General features: G+C 31.9%; 1 protein-coding gene across 1 annotated transcript in view; it reads right to left on the reverse strand.

Annotated features, from left to right (window-relative positions):
• Positions 1 to 24,047, reverse strand: part of LOC108914190 — a 231,498-nt gene extending 207,451 nt beyond the window's left edge. Inside the window, exon 1 of the mRNA XM_018719933.2 lies at positions 23,780 to 24,047. Coding sequence (XP_018575449.1) covers positions 23,780 to 23,834 — 55 coding nt within the window. The 5' untranslated portion in view covers positions 23,835 to 24,047. The remainder of the gene's footprint in view (positions 1 to 23,779) is intronic.
• Between the last annotated feature and the right edge of the window lie 1,087 nt (positions 24,048 to 25,134).

Genomic DNA, 25,134 nt, shown 5'->3' on the forward strand with positions numbered 1-25,134 from the left:
AATACCTTAAAATCAAATGTTGTACATTTGAATCAAGAAATTTTTTGCGCGTGTTGAGAAAAGTACCAATGTTTGTAGGTATTTTTTTAGCTCAGTACATGCCCATGAGGCCTGTAGATTTTGAAATCATTCGGTCGAATCGTTTTCCTTTACTGAATCATCAAAGTTTTATAAAAAATAATTTTTAATTTTTTGCTACTTAATCGTCAATTAATGATGAAGATAAAACACATTTTTTGCGTTATTTTTCTCACAATTACACCTTAAATACTCATCAATATTGAAAAAAAAAATTAAAAAATTTTGAAAAAATTCAAAATTTAAAAAAAAAATTCAATTTCGCAAAAAAATCAAATTTTTCAAAATTAAACAAAAAAACTTTGCGTTCTCTTTTTTACAATTTTACACTGACTATTCCAAATGTCGAGAAAATTTTTTTTGAAATTTGAAAAACATGGTTTAATATTGAACAACAATTTTCTCAGTGTGCTCGTCCTGTAGACTTGTGAAATCCAACCCCGCGAAAGTGGGAAAAAGACGGGAATAATGGAAACATAATTAGATAAAATTTTAATTTTAAGCCACTTGTCTGTTGATGGGAGAGTGACTTAGGTAATTTATAAAGTTGGGATAAAAAAGCAGTTAATCTAAACTTTCGGTCCATACAGAGCTATAAGCCATTAAGGAAGTTTTAATATTAAACTCTCTATGTCCTTCACCAAACGGATAAAAAGTTCCGGGTGCAATCCCGATTATTTTATCATTTTTATTACTTTGACTTCGTACCCAAGGATGAAACATAAATTACACACTAATCCGTGTTTTTACTTCTTTGAGAATGAGGAGATAAGTTCGGGCTTTTTGTGCATATTACTACAGCTCGCGTTGGAGCAGATCCAGAGCATTAGAGGTGCCACTTTTACGCGTAAGACATATTTTATTGAATTACCAACTTCGGAACAGAAATTGGGGTATTGTTTGGAATTATTTATTTATTGCATAGTTTTCGTAAAAACGTGGTTGGTGTGCAAAAAAAACAAAATAAATAAGAATATATTGTTATGTTTTATTAATTTGGAAAATTTAAATCAATTCTTTTATCGGCACTGAGATACAAAAGTGTCGAATTAACACAAATTTTGGTATTAAATATATTTAAAATAGTCACTAACAGGGTGTGAATTACTATAATGGACTTAAATGGAAGAAGTGTATAGACAGTATAAGTTAAAAATTTGTAATTAATGAAATTTCACGACAAAACATCTCGACTGTCAAAGTTATAACTAAATTTGAATTTGCATATTCATTAAACTATGTAAATGTACTCATGTTGCACAATTATGTTGCAAAGAACAGTAAAGAACAATGTTACAGTATTAAAAGTCAATTATAAGTTCTGGCAAGAGCACATTTAATCATCTCAGTGAAATTTTGACAAGTCATTGACGTAAGATGAAGGTATTTCACATATAATTCCGATGCATGCAATAAAACTGGTATGTAAACGAAGCTTAGTGTACCTAAAGCCAGAATATATGTGTGGAATTAAACCTATACATCTATGAAAACCTTTTTTGTAGCATATAAATCTTGACAGTTTTTGCTTCGTTAAAATTTTGTAAATTGTTAGTTGTGAAAGTGCATCAAGACTGCAAAATCATATGTACAGAATGTAAAAGACCCTCATAACTCCATAAAATGTGTTTAAACTCCAACCAAAGGTCAATTTGTTGTGTAGACTGTATAATGCTTGTCGGAGCGGAGTACTCAAAAATTTTCTTTCGTTTACATCTGAAAAAACGAACAAACACTGTGTAGAAGGTGTTTAACAGAAAGTAATAAAGACGTAGAAAGACAGACATGCTGAGAATTAGTCTATGCATCAAAATTAAGGTGAATTTTGTAAAAATAAGGCATAACGTTCAACTTAACCTAGAAATGTGTAATTAGTGTCAAAAGACGCAGAAAAATGAAAATGGAAAGTTTATGGATCATAAGTTAATTCAAAAGTCAGTATTTGCACAAATAAAATTTCAAAAATGATTATTGTACGTTGCCATAGTAATTTTCAATTGTTTCCCACGTCTAATAAAACCAATATCCGGGCTCGAGGTAGCCAGTCTTTCATGTTCACCTGTAGCAGTAACATCGGTAGTTTTGCTCCTAGAAAACAATTGCTATCAGTTATTTTCAACAAATCAGTAAAAATCTGTATACTTGTACAGCCATCTTAGTGAACTAATGCCGTGACAAAATTCAACCGTCAAAAGTCGGAATGTTACATTAGTGGAAGTGACATTAGCCCGAAAATACATTCAGCAGTCTCAACAAGCAATTGGTACAACAACAAATTGATACATGGTGAATTTGTATAAATAAAAGTGACGAGTGGACAGTTTAACGAGAGAACTTCGGAACAGCACGACTACGTATAGGAGATTTCGCAATATAGCGTGGTTACATGCTGATTGAACAACCAGAAAGAAATATTTCATTGTAAGTGTCGACACTTCTTAAACAAATTTGCAAATTTGAAATACAAAGCGCTATATAAATCTTTACATTAAAATTCCAATTGAACTACTGACAGTATAAACACATTTATGCACTGTTATAGTAGAAATTTAGGGGGGAATTTATTGTTCAATTATTTAGCTTAAGGATTACAACAATTATTGTAAATTGTAACGAAAACCATAACCTGCTAAATCTGTTAATATATTGAGATTTTGTTAGTTTGAAAACATATAAAATAAAATAAAACAAAACAAAGGAACCCACACACTGAGAGAGTCTCATAATCAAATAACAACTACATATAAAAAGTATAAAGGCGCCCAAAACAAACAAAAACATAATAATATCTCTACACACAGGGAAACTACATAGTATTTTTAGGAAAAAATCTATTCAAAAATATATTTAGAAAGAATATATTTTTATACATATACACTTAAATATTTTTCCATAAATAAATTTAAGATTTATTAATCATCCAGAAGTAGGTATAAACCTGAAGATAAATAATGCATATTATTATTTAAACAAATTAAAAACTAACTAATTAAACTTGTAAATTTCCACAACTTTTATTAGGAATTCCGCAAGGATCTGTTCTTGGGCCCCTAGTTTTCAACATGTTTATCAGTGATATAAAACCGATTGCTTAGATATTAATTACTTTCTTTGTGCTGATGACTTGAAAATATTCTCAACCATTGAAAACATCGACGATTGTATACGTCTTCAAAATAATTTGATTCAAATTGACAACTGGTGCAAATTGAATGGACTTCCTATGAATGCTGAGAATTGTAACATAATATCTTACACTTTAAAACTATACAAAATAATGTTTGACTATAATTTTAGCGGTGTTACTTTAACCCGACCTAACACTTTTTGCGATCTCGGTGTTATTTTTGATGCTAAGTTATCTTTCAACCAGCATATTGAAGTCGTATGGTTTCATAGTCAGAAACAGTAAAGATTTTGTCCAAATAAACACGCTAAAAAATTTATATTTTTCTTTAAAGCATGTTTTTGCTTTATTGTACTTTTATCCATTGTCGTTTTTTACTCTTTTAATGTTGCTACTGTAATTTTCCATTCTATTTACCTTCCTATTCCGTAGTTGGGTTTGTATACCTGTAGGACAGTGTATCAATAAATAAATAAATGAATTAGTGTACCTATCTAAGTAATTTGTGTGATTTTGTTTATACATTTATTTGGAAAGTTTTACCAAAGTTAGTTATTAAATTTATGTGTCAACATAAATTTCAAATTAATGACTGTTGGTTTAGTTCTATCTCAATAAATTTTAGGTTAAAATGTATATCACGTTTTAAATAACATGTTTTTCACCACGACACTGTATTTATACATGTTTTATTTGTTATTTAAAATGGATAGGTAGATAGATATATTTTTCACTCATCAGCATAGAAATTGCAAAAAATAATAAGTGTTATTATAAAAGTTTTTTCGAGTGCGTTATTAGAAAATCAAAGGATCAAATCAAAAGGGTCAAAATCAATTCTTTATATGTTTTTATTACATTCCAAGAAAATATATCCATCTTTAGTAGTGCTGGCAAAAACCGGAAAAAAGTGAAACCGGTTAACCGGGTTCCGTAAAAACCGATTTCAGATAAAACCGGTTAGTCGAATAGTTGCTAAAACCGGTTATTCGAATAACCCGTTACACCGGATATCTGAAAATCGGTGCTTTACAAAGACAAACCCGGAGAAATTGATGTCTAAAAAAAAAAGATCTTTACAAAAATCTGGAAGTCAAATTTGTTTCCGAAGAAATCGATCTCCAATAAAAAAAAGGTCAATTGTAATCGGACAAATCGATGTCTAAAAAAAAGGAAGTAGATTATCGAATAATCGGTTATTTGAATAATCGGATAACCGAATAACCGGTTTTCGGATTTCGTAAAAATCCGAATTATCCGAAACCGGTTAACCGAATATCCAAAAAACCGATTTCAGTTGCCAGCACTAATCTTTAGGTATGTGTTTTCTTTCATTTCTAAACGCATACCCTTCTGTTACTATATTTTGCCATACAGAAGTGTTTATTGGATTTTTTCTCGAGCTACTGTGTGGGAAGTCCTGTATTTATTATAACGTTTAGAATTTTGTTTTTAATTAAGATTTTTAATTTTGCCTGGTCCCACGTTGAGCACCAAAAATTGTATAGGCTTAAATTTATATGCAATATATTATTGTTTTTAATTATTGTAATCAGACCACTGCATTTGAACACAATTGTCACTAAAATAACGGGATAAACGAACATTTGTCCAGCACTTCACACCATACACATTGGGAATAGACAAAGACAATGCACGACAACCATAGAATGGGGTGGGGTCAGTCAATAACGAAGACATTTACTCTGATTTAGCTACAGTTGCACCAAATACGAGTTTATCTGCAGAAAATAATCAGTTTCAGTTCAAATATTTTCACAAATGAGCAAAATTATTAAAATGGTCAATATTGAATGAAAATATACTCAGTTGTTTCACTCAATAGCTGTATACCTATACCAATACAATACATATTAATTAAATTAATGAAAATCCAAAACTACCCGTTTGATTTTGTGAAGTATACAATCGAATTAAGCGGAAACCGAATTTAATCATGGCTTGAAGTATTTGTCCTGGGATGATAACTAACCGCAGCCATCATATCGTACACGTTCCTCTAACCCTTCTTCGACGCCGTGTCTGCAAATTTAAGCTCTGTGGCATTGCGCTACGCTTTGGATATCACAAAACCAAACAAATAGGTTTCGAATCTAGCCAGCGGAACAAATAGCAGTAACATAGGCGTACACATGGGGCTTTGTTACGTATTATCAGTGAAAATGTCCAGATAAAATTTAATACAAACGTGGTAGCTTCACAGTTAATTACTTGCTTCCAAAAAAGAAAAAAAAACATTTCACGTTGGTGGCGTCTTTCCGACAACTTAAACTAATTCTCCTCGCAGTTAAAATTCCTGTTTTGGGGGTTCAAATAATGGTCCATAACATAGATTAGTTGTAGATAAGATATTTTGTCCAACAGTTAAAGACTTGCAGGTGTTTTACAGGCTTTTCATGTTTTTTAGAGACTAAAATCAAATTTCAGTCACTAGGGACCAAACTTTTTTAATCACTAGTGAAATAAAATAATTACAGTTAAGTAATAAATAAGACGACATTAAACACGTAACTATTTATTAATCTTTTTATTAAAATGAAAAATTGGTTTGTGAAATTGGATTCCATTACCAAAACTACTACAAGAAGGCTCATTTTCCTTGCGGGACATCAATCTATTAATATTTGGTATTGTAACTGTAAAACAAGCAGTAGTAGAGGAAGTGTAAGCACTGTTATCGTTCAAATTTTCTTTCCAATCTTGATTTTCTGTTAGAGAGAATCTTCGACATGTGTTTCAGCTAATTTGTAGCCTTTACAATCTCAAAAAATGCTTCAAAGTAGTGAGTGTCCGCAATAATCTGCTAAGAAACTAGCTGTTGATCTGAGAAATGAATGACTGGTATATGTTTCTGGATTTTGTACTTCAGGAATCTGGCAATATTTGTAGGTATTTTGAGCAGTACATTTTCCTTTTCGGTAGTTAAAAATCAAGCGACTGATTGTTGCTTTATGCGAATGCAAAACATCGATACAGCTCTAATGGGTTAATACCAAAGCCATCACTCAAAATTGTAGAAGACCACTCCTTGTCGAGTTTTATGAATGGGATATGGACTATGGAACAACATACATATTCATAAGGTGACTCATTAGTAATATATCCAACAAAATCACTAAAGCTAAATAAATATAGTCTTCAACAGTCTTTTTGGAGAGCGCTAAAGAAAGTTTGAGCCAGTTTAACATTTTCATTAGTGAATTTACGTATTGTACCTCATGCAACACAATAACGAACTTGACATATTGACAGTTCGCGAAGAGAAGCTCGAAACAATTTAATTACACTAAACAAAGAAAATATCTCCTGTTTGTTTTGCTTAACCAACACTTTGAAAGCGAATTCAGGTTTACATTTAAACCGCCTCCGTAGCAACATCAAAATAATACTACACGCATAGATATCCACACGGTGGAAAATCGACGCCACAGAGCTGTGATAAAATATTTACTTGACGCTGAAGTGACAAAGATAACAGTAATTAACGCAACTGCGGTGGCTGTGTAGCTGGTTTTAGTGATGTTAGGAGGACTGAGGCTATTTTGTTGGGGAATGTTAAAGGTCGCAGGCCCAAACAAGACACAATAACCCTGTGTAACATTGTGATGTACAGTCTTCAGTTATTATGGACTAGGAGACGGGATAAGAACTTAATTTCGTCATGGAGATTAGTCAGAATAGAGGATTTATTCGAATAATGCCCATGGCTGCAAAGCAAAAATATTGTGGGTAAAATAGAATCTAAATACTGACTGTACATATCTATTTCAGTGAATATATGTATTTCATCATATTCATATATAACCACGAGTTTTACCCAGTAGTTCTGGTAATTTTTGCTATCATCCGTAGAAGTTATTGTCTGAAACTTAATTGTGACATTTTCCTGTGTAACATTTTCACTCCGCCTGAATACACGTTTGTTAGGATCCCTTCCTCCGGGAGTAGTAGGTATTTCACATAATTATTATATTACTCGCAGAAGTTATTGCCAGGAGACTTTAATGTATGACATTTCCCTTTTAACAGTTGAATATATTTGTTGGGATCACTCCTATTAGGAAATGTTCCGTTTGTATTCCTGGAATGCCGAGGCTCTGTTTGTTGCATCGGCATAAAGCAGAGCAACAAACAGAGTGAAAGATTTTGCTCTAACGAAAATATTTTATCTCTGTCTCATTTGGGTATAGATATTCTGTCAAATAAAACACAAGTTGCAAATTGTAGACATCTGTGACGAGTAGCACATCAAATTAGTCACATCAGCGAGCATGTTTAGATTCATTTGTGACGTAATAACACAGATGTTATAAATAAATACTGACGTAAGTAAATAATATGACTGTGTGTAAATTATCTAAATCTCTCGGTATATCTTTATTTAAAGTTATTAAAGAGTATAAGAAACATCATCAATTCTAGACATATTTCATGTACAATGCTCTATACCTATCTTATTTATTAACATTAACAAAAGAAAATTATTTGATTACAGACACAATACTTATTTCCCATTTAGCTCTTGATAATGAGAAAGTAAGCAGAAACCATTTCAGCGTTCCTTTTTACTGATATGAAATAAAAATATATATAAATAGTTTTGTTTACTTTTATTTAAAACGCCTGGCCTTAGCAACGTGTTGTCTACCTGCATAACAGTAGTTGTTTGTGTTACATTCGTTTGAATTTCGTTAACTGCATATCAGAAAAATGGTTCATTTAACAGAAATGCACAAAATAACAATTCTACAGATGATTGGTTATGGAGATAACACACGGACACAAATGGAAGTTACTCGCTTATTTCATGAAAGATTTCCAAATTTGCCGACTATATCCCAAAGGACAATGAGTAAAATAGAAAAGCAGTTTCGCAAGCTTGGACATAGAAGGCAGATAAAAAAAGCAGCTGTCACTGCAATAAGTGATGATACCAAATTGAATATTATGCTTGAGTCTGAGGAAAACCCACATACTTCTAGTCGAAAAGCAGCCCCAATGTTCGATGTTAGACATACATCGATTATTCGAATATTAAAAGAAAATAAAATGCACCCCTATAAAATGAAACCAACTCAGGAGCTCATGAAAGACGATTTTGATAGGAACGTGTATTTTTGTGAACAAATGATGACAATATTAGATAACAATGTGATCCAATTAGAACATGTTTTGGTTTCGAATCATTAAAATTGCCGCTATTGGTCTAATGAAAATCCTCAATGGATTACAGAAGAACATATGCAATACCGTGAAAAGGTTAAATGCTCTTCCAAAATAATGTCGTGCCAAATAATGTCGTGCCAGCTTTAATAAACTTATATCCTGATCTAGCAAATCGCCCCATTACCAAATCAATGTCCAGCAGTACCTCAACCGAATATTTCCAAATCGGTGGATAGGGAGGCGAGTACTGATGGAATGGCCAGCACGATCCCCTGATCTGACACCATTAGACTTCTTTTTATGGGTATATGTCAAGGGTATTTTATACAAAACTAAACTACTCAACTTCGCTGACTTAAGAAGACGAATAACGCTTGCGATTAGATCGGTCACACCTTGAGTAACGTTAGAAGAAATTTCTGTTTAAGATTAGGATGTTGCCAAGACGTTCCCGGCGAGCATTTTGAACATCTCCTACATTGACTTTCATGTTTTTTTTTTCCTTTTTTACATTATCAATAAATAAAGAGTACCTATTATTTATCAGTTTTTGCGTCTGTTGTGGCGAATTTCTGTAATCAAATAATTATCTTTTTTTTAATGTTAATTTTTGCAATTTTGAAAACATTTAATATTTCCGAAACAGTTGAAGATAGGTATAGGACATTGTACATCAAATATGTCTAGAATTTTCTGAAGAATCCAAAAATTGAATAATATACAGGATGTTCCATTTACAATAAGAAAGTTGGTATTTTGACCGCTGTTACATGATACACCCAGTATAAAAAAAATTGTTGAAAAAATGCACAACTAAAAATACCAATCGACGTGTCCGAGCGTTTTTCCGAACACACCCCATTTATTTACCTATTATTGAATTTATTTCATTTGGCTGATACACACTGTATATCAATAATGTAGATTTACATTTTGGAGAAATTACACAAATAGGTAAAATTACATGATTAGTGTACTATAACTTTATTTGAAAGATGCAATTTTACATTACCTACAGTAGCGTCAAAATAACCAATGACCTAGTGTGTAATTTTACATAAAATTTTTATGAGTGTACTTAAGGAAACAGCCAAAAAGTGATCTTTAACGAATATTAAATCTTGCAGCACGATGCGGTCGCTGCACTTTGTCTACACTTGCCGTATACCATCCAACCCGTACTGTAAATATGTGCCTTTTTTGACAAAACACAGTACATTATCTACGTTAGACTGGTGCCGAAACACTAGAGACTTTTTAAGTTCAAATAAAAAACACAAAATTTACGTCAGCACAGTAAATTTTAAATTACCGTAAAGTCCGAACGCGCCTTTAGCCGTTAACTTGTTTCAGGAAATTTGCAGTTCGCAAAGTCTGATTAACAGCGGGCAAACTTTCCTTTAAATTGAATTAAATTAAATTCTGCACAGTGATCTCAAAATATATGTGAAAGTTTGTGATGATTAGGTAATCCGCGGGAAAGGGTAAAATATAAAACAGGATTGCTAATAATCCGCTTAGCCTTAAGCCGCGTACGCATTAGTAAAAATTTAAGTTGCATGATGATTGATGTTGGAATTTGAACACATGGAGGGGACGGTTCGGTATTAAAATAAATGCCCTTGTCAAAATAAAGAAGTGATGTGCCATTATAAACACAAAATGAATTATCATTAATCGATAATTAACATTTTAATTGTCTGTATAACATTGTGAATATTCTGTGTACGTTAAATACCAACATAATAATTAACAGTTTTCTTGTGGTATTGAATGATATGATCTGCATAATTTTTTATTAGAAATCATCTTGAAAACAACTAATTACCAGCGTTGCCATCTTTTGTTGTATACATGTGGATGGAAGGACTATAACTTTAGCTTGATTAAAAAAATCAACAATTGTAAGCAGTTGATATTTTGAGAAATAACTCAGTTACATTGCGAATTATACATACACATAAAATAAATGTGCAGAGTTGAGTTGTCCTTTTTAGTTTCGTACACAGAAAAAAATTGCACGGGCCAAAGTCGTAGGAAATTTTTTTGTGGTTTCAAAAGTGTAAGTACTTAAAACATAATTTAATATTGTATTTAGGACATACAAGCCAAACTTATATATTTTGTTGCCAGAACACTATATATTTTTATATACTTGGATAGGGCGCTTCATTCATTTCACAGCGATATAAGATTTGATAGATCTATCTCTAATAATAAGAAACATGTGGCCAAACGAGTAAAGAAAACAAGAAAATTTCCTACAACTTTGGATCACCAATTTTTCCTAAACGCTAAAACAACGAAAATAAATTGAAATTCGTTTTGTAAAACATTCTTTTTAAGATACAACAATCAAAGATGCACTTCTCAGCCTGTTGGAATCAAGACATTGGCGAAGGTACCCTGTATGCATATAAAAATCTCAAATTGCCAAAATCATTCTTTGGAAAATGCAAGAAATGAAATTCATACTTCAGTTCTTGCTTTAATTGTCTACTAATAGCTATTTTTCGTGTTACCTGCGGCATAATTACAGTAATTAAAAGAAAATCGATATTCGTTGGAAAATCATCTCCTAACATGATGAAAAATAAGGCACCAAGAATATAATACGCTTTATATACCCTTAGAATGTAAATTTCCATCCATCCATAAGTAATTAACCACGCCTTTGTGTAAGAAAAATGCTGCATATAATATTCACAATCTAACAGGTAAATGTAGCTGAAAGCATAACAAATTTCAACGAGCTCTCCGCTGGCGTTTTTTTATTATAAAGCTTTCTAAAATGAACCGATGGCAAGGATTCGAAAGGACAAGATTATGCTGTCCTGTTTGTTGCTGATAAAAATAAATAATGAATTGATCTCTTGAAAAACGTTGAATAAAAAATACAATTTAACACCCCGCGTAGTTACTTCCTGTATATATGACAATATTTTTCAAAAAACTTACGACATTTCCGACCTACAATACGTACGTGTGTATACAATATTGCTATAGTTCGTCCAACAATAAACACAGTGGCATAACAGTGCCATAGATTTTTTTTTACTTCCATTTATAGTCGAACACTAAAAGCCAGAAGCCAAACTAATGCTTTCGCAATAGCCTCAACAAGGAAGATTCAAAGGCATTATTTCTTTGCAATATCGTGTCTATATAGAGTCGTATTATATCGCGACGAAGATAGAATAGGAATCCCTACCAAATTTATGGTTTAACGTATTTCCGTACAATATACGCCACCTGTGGTATAAATAATACCCTATACTTAGGAGATAATCCATACACGACGCTTTATTATTAAAATATGCTGCCGGTTCTAAACCGCGTTGAAAATTATATGTAAATATTTTATGGGTTTACGACTACTTTAACAACAATAACAGTGAGAATTCGTAAATCTTCTGGTTATTATTTATGTTCCAGAAGTTTTCCACATGAATGTAAAAACATTTTGTGGTCATTTTGGGGGTACTAAAGTTTCAAACGCTTTGGAGTATCAAACTGAAATTTTCAGAACATTTTTGGGGTACCCTACCATTCAATTAATCTACCATTAAGTTCTGAGCAGAGATTTAGTCCGCAGAGAAGTTGCTTCGAACGCAAACCCAACTTCGCAAGTATATGAATCAATATTCTTTCGAAAACTTCGAATTTCACATTTATACTATGGCAGCAAGACAAATACTATCATTTATCATTCGATATAGTTCATATTACATTATATCGGAAATAATCTGCTTTGCATCTTGTTCGTATTCTTCTTCTTCTAGTGGTTGGTTTTAATCAAGTTCCATAGCACCGCGGCCTTATCAGGCCTATTGTGCGTCCCACTACTCAGTCCTATTGAGCAAGTAGTGTTGTCTTTTTTGCAATCAAAAACTAATGATTACGACTGGTAGAAAATACTTTGCAGTTTTCAAAACCCTGCTTCAGTGTAAAATTTCACAATGACCAGATACATTTTTTACCGCATCTTATACTTTACCAAGGCTGAAATTGGATACGTACTATTAGAGAAGTGTAGTATTACGTAGATTGCAGTACAAAATTTAATTCTGAAATAACTTGCTTTATTAATTTGCCGCACAAAGGCAGACACTCAAAGTAAATGAAACTCTACTTAGAAAATGTATATTCAGTCTGGCAGGGCAATAATTATATTAAGAGAAGTCTAGACTAAAAAAGTTACGTGGTTTCTTATTTTCACCCTTGTTAGAAAATCTCTCGCGAGGGAATTACAAGGTAAATATATTGTTCCAGTAAAGCTCATATTTTAGAGAGAAATGTGGATACTAGTAGAAATTCGTTTGGAATAACTTTAAATCATACACATCAAGCCTGGGTCGATATTAACATAGTTTAGAATAAATTGCTTTAATCCAATTGAAAGGTTGACTTTCTTAATAAGTATTTTTAGAAATATATATCATATTATTCGGAGAGGTTGAACTTAAATACTTTTTTCGAGGATGACATTCAATTTCAAGACATTACTGTCTGTTAAATTCAACTGAGACTATTTTAATGTTTTTCTCATCCGCTAAGAAATGCGAACAGCAGCTCGTTGCTTAAAGATCCTAAAATTAGATCTCAAGTTAAAATTGTTTCTCATTTTCCACCCTGCTGCTTGTTTTTCTTTTTTATCCTCACTCATACCGGCGTTCCGAAATATTCATAAAACCCCCGGATTTAAAGATTCTGTAGGCGGATTTACTTCTGGTCCTCCTAATTTTTTTCATTCGGTAGGTATATGTTTTATTATGGTGAATTGTTAGAAAGATTTTTTCGTTTGTAGCAAGGTAATCGTGCTTGTTATAAGTTTAACCAAAACTATTTAATTTTTACGTATCAACATCGTCTGTCACAAATTTGTTCCACTTAACTTTGCAGATGCTTTAAATTGATTTTGTTTGGCTACATATTTCTAATAGTACTCCGAGCTGTATTAATTAGAAACAGAAACCAATCATTACATTTCTGTCTGACTTGAGGATTAATGTGGCAACGTCGCAATCAGCTGACAGCAAGGAGAGAATACATTTGAAACATATACATTTTTCCTAAATCCCATGTACATTGTTATCAACAATAAATTATCCACAACAGATGATTTTTTGTAATGTTTTTAAAAAACTAGATTAATTAAAAAAGACTAGGAAGCTGTGATATATTTATTGGAATAAAAAATACAGTTGATAAATCCTTTTAATATATTTAATGGTTTATAAAAACATCGTAATCATTACCCAGCAATATTTAGGGTTACATAAAGTTTTCTTTACTTGATTAATATAATTAGTAATACTTGATAAAAGCATTTGTACAGAATAACAAAGGAACATAAATATTTCTCAGCAAACTTTATATCTAAAAAATTAGTTATAGTTGCAAAACTTTTGTAACATTACTAAAATAGAGATTAAAAACACGAACAGTGAGTAATAATTATGTAATTTCTATCACAGAACCTTCAAAATTGCATCCAACATTTTCTTTGACTTGGACGAGAGATGGGCGTGAGTGTCATTTCATTTCTTTATAACTAAATAAACATAATTCTCGTTGTTTTACCAGTTCACATGATTTACGGATTTTAAATAAAGGATACAAATCTTCGCGAGGATAATGCGATATATTTGCTATATATAATAATTATATTGTACATAGTTTACACATAATACATTTTTGAACGCGTACGCATCTTTACCCGAATTTGACGCGCAATATCTCCGATGTCCAAGGTTTGTAGATTCGCAGTGTGTACAACTGCTAGTCAATTATTAGCGCTGTTGTATAGTCTTTATGCGTTCATTAAATATAATTTAAAACTACTTAAATATGATATTTTTATATTGTTAATTAGTCAATATGTATGCTATGTGCATATGAGTAGATTTATTTGTTATATACATGTTTATCGCAAATTATTTCGATAGAATATAATTTTTTCAAATTGGCAGCGGGCTTTAGTCCCATATGAAAAACATAGCATTGTAGATAATCTAAAATAGTTAAAAGGTCTTAGCAAAAATAGCAGTGCGTGCTTTGTGTCATGTACTTTATGTCCATTAGTTTATGCTCTTGAACGGTGTGCGGAGGTTCTTGTTCCACAATCTTCTCTTCAACAGCTTTTTTCCTCCGTTTGGTTCACATATAGCATCTTATACCTATATACATGACAAAGACTGCCAACTTACAAATAATAAACTCAGCATAGTCGTGCGCTTTTGCCAAGATTCTGCTGCAACTCATGGCACTTATTTATGCATATTGGGTAAAAAATAATAATTGAAAGATAGAAATAAATAATTATAGTTTTAAAGTCGATTTTGTTGTATCTGCAAGCAAGTATCTCATTCTTTATTGACACATTTGTTTTTTCTTAGCATGCAAAGTGAGAAATCGCAACGAATTCATTTATTTTTATTTTTCGTAATATCCTGAAAGGATTAGAAAATATTCGTCCCCTCATATTTACCAGTTGCGTATAACGCTAATTAAAATCCCGCCCGGTCTACATGTTACACTTTCCGAAAAGAGATAGGCGCCCTTAAATTACAGAAATCTCTAACGTTTATATTTTTGTTGCTGCCGGCGTTTCCCTTGCCATTTTAAAGTCGCCGTTAATATATGGACCCTGCTGTTTCCATCGGGGGTACCGCGACAAATATTACGTTTGCAGTAAATACACCAGACATTCCAATTTTATGCCAGGCGCCATTGCCATTATAAACTGTGAGTTATGAAGCCCCCATGATAGAAAATTTTACGCTCTTTAGATGCAATCGCCGCCGAATTTGAAAATTTTTCGGGTAAATTATTTTAATTAAATTCTTTTATTGCCGCAGAGAAGCTCGTTCGGTTGGTTTATTAAGATATTACACAGAAATAACTTTTAAGTGAGGTATAATTACAGATTTATTTGTAACAAGTATATTTTACCTGAAATTACAAGAATAGAGTTATTATAACCTTGTGTTGATGCTAATTCAATAGTAATTACTATTCTCTTAAAATAGACATAAAATTTTCCAACAAACACCTAAATTCCAACAATACTCGCAAATATGCCTATAATGTTGTTGTTAGTTGTTACAAATGAACAATTAATTTATCCGAAGTAAGTCATTTGATTCTAATAAACTAAAATTTTGTTGTCCGAATTCAAGTATACTATTTATTACATATTACCATATTCATACTATCACTAAACAACCACTAATTATATGTTCATGATTACTAAACGTACGAAATTTCATAGTAGTATATTTTTCTGGCGAAGTTGTGACACCAAAAATATCTAAATATCGTAATTTATAGTAAATATTGCATTTAATCGTCATAAATAAACAATTAATTTACTTCAAATACATCATTTGATTTTAGTAAACTAAAATTTGGATTAATTTAATCAAACTCGTTCATTAAAGGTTACCAAATTTGCACTCGTAGAATAAAACATTTGGTCAGTCTAGCAAAGCAGTTTTAAATAACTGCGACCCACTATTAATATGTTTGCGATTAATTAATTGACGGTTAATACGTACGAAATTGCATACTACGTATATATTTTGACAAAATTTTATAAAGGTAAATACATAAGTGCTAAAATTACAGTAAATATGCCTATAACGCTGCATTTGTTTGTCACAAATAAACAATTAATTTAATCGTAATAAATAATTTGATTCCACAGAGTAAAAAATATAGTTGTCTGAGTTTAACCATACTTCTAAATGTTACGAAATTTGTACCACTGAAAACATTCGAAACAATTATTAATTAATAACCCTATTTACTTCCTTTAACTTAGCATTTAGTTATAATAAATAAACTAACATTTTGTTGCCGAAATTCAACATACCGTTTATTAAACGTTACTAAACTTGCGTAATAAACGGATCTCAGTCTATCGAAGCTATTCTAAAAGGCTATGATTCTCTAATTATATGTTCCCGATTAATTAGTTTTGTTTACCCGTGCAAGAAACGCGATATTTTCTTTCCTTTTAGTAAGTACACTGAACACAAAGCTAACGAGATAGGAATACTCCACTATGAGGTATTTTAATATCAGCATCTGCCAAATAAAGTAAAGAGAACGTGGTTGATGATCTCCTGATTAAAAATTCATGAACCTCCAGTTATTTTTAGCAAGTTTAAGTTTAACGAACTTTACATTTTCTTGTTATAAAATTATAGTTTGGTGCAACAGTTTGCTCGAGAAATATTATAATAGGGCACTGCAATATTGCACTGCACTATTATATTACTAAGAAATGAATGTTATTATATTTAAAAATCGCTGATGCCTGCTGCAACAAAATGACCTATATTTATTTCAAAAATGTCCTCAGCTAAAATCTGCTATAATATTCAATCAGATGAAATGAAAAATATAGAAGATAATGAAAATGAAGAATAGAAGGAAAAAGTTATGAATGAAAAACAAGAACAAGGAAAGGGATCCAACGAACAATAAATAGCAGTAGAAATTGAATCTGAATGGAAAGAAGCAATTGATAATAATCAACCAATCTACCAACAATTGATTGATTGATTGATTGATTAGTACAGAAATTGAGGTGAAAAACATGCCATACTTATTTTACCCATAGATAAAGATATAAAGGTATGAACAATTTTAATTTAAGTTAATTTTTTCAATCATGGCATATTGCTGCAAGCTTGAAGTTTTTGGCATCTCGTTTACACTTACTGAATTCGTATATTTGCCATTGCGTTCTAATGTATTTAATAATACATTAGGGGTGCCTCAGGGTTCCATACGTGGCCCGTTTTATTCAATTCCTTTCATTAATGATATCGGGCATAATTTTAATATCTATTTTTTCCTGAATGCTGACAATATGAAAATCTGTATCGACTTTCTGACTGTAAACAATTTTAGAACAGTTTGGACTTGCTCATCGTTTGCTGTAATAGTAACTCACTGCATTTAAACGTTTCAAAATGTATCGTTATATTTTTCCCCTAAAATTATTCGATTTTATTATGAACATTAGTAAAGAATTCAAGAATATTTCTACACTGCGTACCTTACACTGACTTATCTAGCTCAGGTTATCTTACAGGACTTATTTTTCGACAGGTTTGTGAGAATTTGTTTGTAATTTCTGTTTCCCATACCAATATTTTGCAGTGATCACCCTTATACCAAATGATAAATTATTCATGTTAAAATTGAGAATAGGCTGGACACACTCAATTTTTCCCCGACAGATATTAAGACGTTTTTCTGCTTTCATATATGGTATATTCTGTTTGTATTTAATCCCTATTTTGTTTGTCAAAATTTATATTCATATGCTAATTTTTATACATTGACAATTATACGAGTATACAGGGTGTGGTGTGTATAATCTATAAAAATTAAACTACAGCTTAGAAAACTCTTATACGAAAAAGTTCTATCTTCGCGTTTATTTTTTGTAAATTAAAGTTCATTTATTCAACGAAAATGAAGGCCGACTCTGTGTTATTTATTAAAAACCTTGTGCAGTCAACTGATTTTGTATTTGCATTGAATCATTACCTATTCACTTAATTATTAAATATTAAGCATCGTCCATCGACCCATCAATGTTAAAAACTGAAAGATTCCAGACAAAAGTTTTTATTTTGTAATTCCACTATAGTGATAGTGTAATTTTTATAAAGAAGTAAAAAATAAGAATAACGTGCCGGTTACATTAAAAACGAGATTCTTATTTCTAACTATGCTTAATTTTTTAGTTTGTGCACAAACTAGTTTTACAATGAACGGAGAAAACAATTAATTTACTATTTCCGAACGTGTCGATATGGTGTTAGTGTATGGTGCAGCCGGAGAAAATGCTCTCGCGGCGACTAGGTTGTACCAGGAACGATTGCCACAACGTCACCCCCCATGTGCAAATACAATCCTACAGTGCGTTCAGCGGCTGCGAGATGCGGGAAGTGTTATTCCTCGAGGAGAAGAACGTGGTCAGCAAGTGAACCTTAATATTGAAGATGCAGTGTTGGAAAATCTTGACGAAGACCCCACAATTAGTACTCGATGACTGGCACAGCAAGTAGGAATCTCAGGCGCCAGCTGTTGCACCCCTATCACCTGCAACTCATTGTACAGCACAAGGACAGGACCGTTCCAGGGAAAATATTTTGATCCATAGTTGAACTTTAATTTACGGAAAAAAACACAAAAATAGAACTTTTTCGTATAAGGCTTTTCTATTACAAATATCGTTAAGAAGCTGCAGTTTAATTTTTATAGATTATACACGCCACACCCTGTATATGTATGTTTTAACTTTAATTGTTTGTATTTTGTTCTTTTATTACTGATTCATTATTTATTATATTCTGTGTTTTTATTCATTGTCAAAGTATTTTTTTAAACAGTTTATAAATTTGTTTGTATTTTTGTCTTTTTTATTGTAATTTTATTGTATTGCACACATATTTTTCTTCATATTATTTCCTCTTATAATTGATTTTCTTCCTCTTGGATGAATTAAGTAAAATAAATAAATTTGAAAGCAGTTTTACGACCGTAATAAATTATATGTCAATGTATATTTAACATTTTGCTTCAAAGATATTTTTAGATGAACTTTCATTTATATTTAAACACAGTAATTTCATTAATATTACCATCTAAATAGAATTTTTTTCCAATATACTTAATTAATAACTGAATTTAGTACATTTACTTTATAAGTAATAACTTCGTGCTTCAATAAAGTGTAATCAATTTTATGGGATCATAAATGCATCCGTAATAATAAATATCAAATATTCCGGCTGTACGCCCAACCCTTATTAAAATTTAAAGTCACTAGCCGCCAGATCGATCAGTTTAAATTTAGATTTAGATGGAAGAGTTGTTGGCGGACGCCTACCCAACCAGCCCTTCCACTCAAGTGGTAAATAATTCATTTATCCAACTTCGAGTCGAATTTAGAACATGCGGAATTTTCAAATACAATTTTAAACGCACCTAAAAAATGTATCTTTGTTCCTATAAATATCCTGACGGACTTCAACGTTATGAAATCTTTATTAGCTTTATTACTCCAATAAATAAATCTGATTGGTCTGTTCTGTACCCCAAAAATAGGAGGAAGTAATAAAATTAATTCCATGTCCATTCCATAAACTGTGAAACTATTCCTGAATTCTAATCATTCCATACATTTTATTGAGTTAAAATGGCGAATAATGTGTTTATGGTGCACAGAGCAGTGAATAAAATTATAGCCTCAACCAGTGGCGACTCGTCGTATGAAGCAACTGAAAATTTGGCTCTCACACCGTATATTTTAACACCATTATTCTACTATAGGGTATATTCTGGAAGCGCCTTTGTTAAAGAACTCCGCACAAAATCAATGGAAAATGGGCCCCAGTCGATTCTACTGAAATTGCAGTACGTTATAGTTTTTGACTTTCTGATCAAAAGTTGTCATGGGCCCAAAGTGATCCTATGAATAGTTTCAGAGATAAAGAGGGGGGAAGTATGTGATTTTAGCTGTAGGCCTTCACGAAGTTGACGGATTCAAAAACTGAGGCATGTAATGAATTTTGACCAGTAGGTGCAATATTTTGTTAAAAGTGGAGGCAAACGAAAAACTGGCGGCGGTGTTTGTGTTTTATATGTATATAAGAAGTATATTTTTTAATATTCATAAACCAAGTAGGAACAATTTTATTAATTATTAGGTAAATATATCACTTCGTTTTTTTCTGTTACTTAATTTTATTGTACATACAATTTTTTAAGTTTTGATACTATTATTAATAATATAATTTTTTAATTTGCGATTATAGTATTGCTATTGGCGAATATTTCCATAATAAAAAATTACGTGGAAATTTATTCCTATTTATTATTTGAGAGAGGACAAATAAAATTTCCAAATAGTTGCGTATTATTTTTTATAAAATCTGAACGGAAACCCTGCGTGAACATCAGTTCTTCTATAATATTGTAAATGCAACTAAAAATTTCGAGATCGTGACCTTGAAATTTTTTTTGCTCACTTAGTAAAAAAGCCACAGGCCTCACCTATTCACAATGTCACGAGCCGCCACTGGCCTCAACTACATCGTCGTTTATGAATGTAGGTGGGGAAATCTAAAACTACAAAACACCCTGTATAAACTAGAAGTACCCACAAAATGAGGACAGATAACCAATTTGTATGGTTATGTATGGAATAAAAAACAGTGATTCGACTGAAGAATTCTACACTTGATAATGGCTATCCATATACTGACCCCCCCCCCCCAGTAGTATATCAGTTTTTTAACATAAAATGTCTCGGATATACGTACAGATAATTCAGAAGGGTTGTGGACGATAAATTTATATCTATAGACGGTAATGCTCCTCCACATCCACTTCGGATATATCCAGCGCAAGACAGGAAAAAAAGAATATGTCAAAGGTTACATATTTAGGGCTGCAAACACTAGAGAAAATCGAAAGACTTGGAAGAATGATAGTCGTCGTTAAGGAATGGAACAAGGTCTCATAATAAATAAAATCCACCCCTGCTAGCATGAACCACGACCTTCATAAAAGCTAGAATTATGGTGCCGAATATATACATCGCTTACGTATACCTGCATAACCCTGCAACCTCACATATAGATAGACAGATGTATTTAGTGTTCCAAACTTCTCACTTTTACGACCACTTGCGAGCTGCTACACTTCAGAGCGACCTAAATCTAACAGAAAATCGGTAAATTCACTTGTTACATCTCACCTTTAGAAGTGCTATGTACTAAGTATAAGAATGAAACGATGCAAACAAGAAATAGAAAATTTTCATTGGGGAGAAGTTTGCTACAGATTTTCTAAATACTTTTATAAAAAATAGAACATGTTATGCATTTATCTTCTGTAAGAGTATAAAATGAATGCCAGCATATCTGTTTAAAGAGTTGAGGAAAAATGCAAGATAGATAAAATAGAATAGTTGAAAAACGAGAAATATGAAAGAACAATTAAAAAATTGTAACAATGTCTACTATTACAATATTTAAAACTGATTTTGGATTTCAGACTATTTTGTATACATTTTGTCTTTGAGAAAGAAATACTGGTTGTAGCTCCTTATACTTATGTATCCGTATCAGTCGTTGGTTAACACTTTCCGGAAAACTTGGGCAATTTGCAAACTTTTATCGCCCAGGAAACTTTTCTTTGGTATCGCCACAGTAAAGCTAATACTAGATATTCCTCAATAAATTTTATACAGGTACATAAATAATTACAGGCGTTTAAATAGTTAGTACTTGCACTGGACACAAAACGAGTTGTGACTAGTTACAAATTTATTAACATGGTAACAACATAATTTGTTGCATTTATGTTTTAAATTATGAAATTTATTAAAAAGTGAGTTGCAAATAATAGACATGACATTAAAATATACAAATCAATAATGAACTGCTGAACAAATAAAGTGGAATGTGCAACATTATTCAGTGGAAAATGAGGAAGCAATGGTCTAAAATTACGAGGAATGTTTCGAATCTAGGTTAGCCTAATATTTTAGTTATGTTAAATCATAACGTTCTGGTATTACTGAAATAAAATCCAATGGAATTTTGGAGCAACTCCTGCTGATATTTTTAGACTCATCACTCGTGGACAAAGAAGAGCTTTCCAGTCTCTTTCCATCACACATGGTTAACGTTTTCTTGTACAAATCCGAGGAAAAAGTTGAGTATTCTACTTATATAGTATTTATTGTGTCATTACTAATAACAGGAGCAACTTTTTATCCTCAGTCTTCCGGATTTGCTTTGGAAGCATAAAGATTTTTTATTTTTTAAACAAATTCATCTTATTTTTTGGACAACGGGTTGTATGCTTATTCTATTTCTATCGTATCATGTCTTCATTATAACCATAACCATCATCATCATTATTGTATAGCTGATTATGTTTCTCCCTTAAATATTCAACACATTTTCAGAACCAATTTTTCCCTCTTCTGGAATATTTCATAACCCTTCCAAAATATCTGCTCAGTTATCAATATCGGATATTAATTTAGAATATTTCGAATTCAATCAGTTAAGAACATTTAATATCTACACAGTCGTCACGACAAGGGTTGTGGAATTTCCCGAACCTATATTTAATGAAATTTGACAGTGATAATATTGTATCCGTTAAAACTTTGGAGTGTTACATCAATACTTAAATATTCCGTATATTTGAGACGTCTTTGCTATATCTCTGGTTGCCGATATTGGAGCTTGAGATACAGATGGGAATGGATAAATCGATAACTTGATGGCTATTGTGATACTGACCACAATTTCTTTATATTTCCATCTGATCGGCATAAACTGGATCATATTTCAGGACAGATTTGGTTTATAACAAATACCTTTGTTATGTCCTCAGATCATATAATAAAGAACTGGATATACAAAATGAAATATTAAATTCGTGTCAGTCACTACCATACAACTGATTTGAAGGATTCAATCTTCAAACAAAATTCGAGTTTATAGGTTGTCACATAATAATTATTTATTATTGTGTTTGCATAAAGATGGGTTTAGAACTTAAGGAAATTATAATTAATTTTAACATTGAAAGCACCCCAGTCAGTCTACAGCGAGTTGACTTTTGTTGTGACTTAATTTGTTACACGGAAAATAATAATTCCAAACATCAAGGCATGAAGGAAACAAACAGTTTTTATTCGACCTTCAAGGACGATTTACACTGAATTAATTCCCATATAAAGTTCGTTCAAATTCCACTGCGTAATGGAAAAGGATATTAATTAACATTAATTCCCTTTATAAACCCTTTTGCTTTTGCTAAATTTCCCCCATTTGGAGTTCCCGTTTTATTTATCCGAACTTTCCAACACATGATTAAATTGACCTTTCGTATGACCCTTTGATACCAACTTTTGTGAAAATAGATAATGTTTTAAAGTTTAACATTGTAGTATAAATTCACTACATTTTATTTTAAATAAATTACATCAAAATACGATTTTCCGTACGTACGTAGGTATCTGGGAAAAGGACAGGATAATATCGCATACCTTTTCCTGTCAGGCTGGCAAGAAGGCACTCTTTCCAGGTATAAAATTTTACTGTAGATGTATTTTTAATTCAACTAGAGGCAATATTTCCTGTTTTGTGAGGAGCATAAATTTAATAGTCTGGATCTGGATTGGCGCAACTGGATATAACGTGCTCTTAAACGTTGCGAAATTTTAAGGTTATCGCCTTTAAAATGTTCCATATCTTTTCATTTTCTTTATAGTTTTTAATTAATTCCCAGGGTTCTACTTTAAGCACCCCCCATTAAAACGAAAAATATACTTACCAAACGCCAACAAGACAAACACTAGGGAGAAGTTTAGCTCACAATTAAACTTCATTTTGCACAGTGTAACTAGTCGGTAGTTCAAATGTCACTCATCGCAGAACTTTTAGATTGGCGGTCAACAGCTGCAAAGGACATATTTATCCTCAAATATTATCAGTCTGTTACGGTTCACTTCCTGTTTTTATCTTGTAGTTACCGATAATTTATTTTATGTCGTGACGCCAGTCACTGTGAACACGCTCGAGAAATGCCAGCGAGACGCCGTTTAAGGACTGGCTTTTACAGGCGTCGCGATGCTACTGAAACTCGTATATGGACGTCCGTTTCAGATGAATAAGTTGCGCAGGTCCGTGAAGTTTTAGTAATACAACAATGAACATTACATAATTTGGGAAAATATCGTCGTAATTTGGTCTTCGGTGGATTGTATGTATTATGCAGGTACTTATATTTACAACTACGCGCGCTTATGAAATATTTATCGGTCTATTATGAGGGAGGGGTGGTAAAAATTTGCTGTCGACTTGGGCTTAATAATGTAATGAAACGGCTATTAGATACTTATTCGTCGTTGTTAACAAGTTCAAAACTACCTAAACTGTCTGAATAATAAAAAGTAATAGATGTCACCAGTTCGACATTGTTAAATGTTCATTGATTACCAAAACGTACGTCAGATGAACTGATGTTGATGACGTACGTAGATTTACATTTGTCTTTAATCTTGTGCTAGATAGAGTGTGTCCAGTTTTGTAGATGATCCTGTAATAGTGACACTGAAAGAAATGGGCTTATTAAACTGTTTATCTAGAATAATGTGTATAGCGCATATTAAAACTTTTATAACCAATATACAACTTTTATTAAAAAAAAAACAATCATCTCCATACTCATTATTCAATGAGGTTAACTGGAAGGTGCTTATGCATCTATGAAATAAAGGTTATAATGAATTACTTATACATTATTAGGTGTTATAGACTATGTTCCAATTGTATAGTAGGGAAGATTTGTTGTATAAAGACCAGTATCCGAATTTGTATATAACAATTGTATTAATATAATTATTCGTTCTTATACTGATTATGTTTCCGTTTTTAACGTGTAAAACGCGTCTTATAATGGTTTAGTGATCGTCACCTCTCGGTACATCTCGGTTATGGTCGTAAAATTTCCGACAGTCCGCTGTGCATCGACTTACGACTATTACACGTCTAGTTTGATGAAAATAGACAGTATAGGCACATGTTTTGTGGGATACATGATCATATCGCGTTGTGTGAAATGGAAAATTATGTAAGTATCTAACTGTTTTATGGCTTGCAATTGTTTTGTTTTTCAAATGTAAATCT

Source organism: Anoplophora glabripennis, unplaced genomic scaffold, assembly GCF_000390285.2.
Source record: "Anoplophora glabripennis isolate ALB-LARVAE unplaced genomic scaffold, Agla_2.0 scaffold16, whole genome shotgun sequence".
NCBI lineage: Eukaryota > Metazoa > Arthropoda > Insecta > Coleoptera > Cerambycidae > Anoplophora > Anoplophora glabripennis.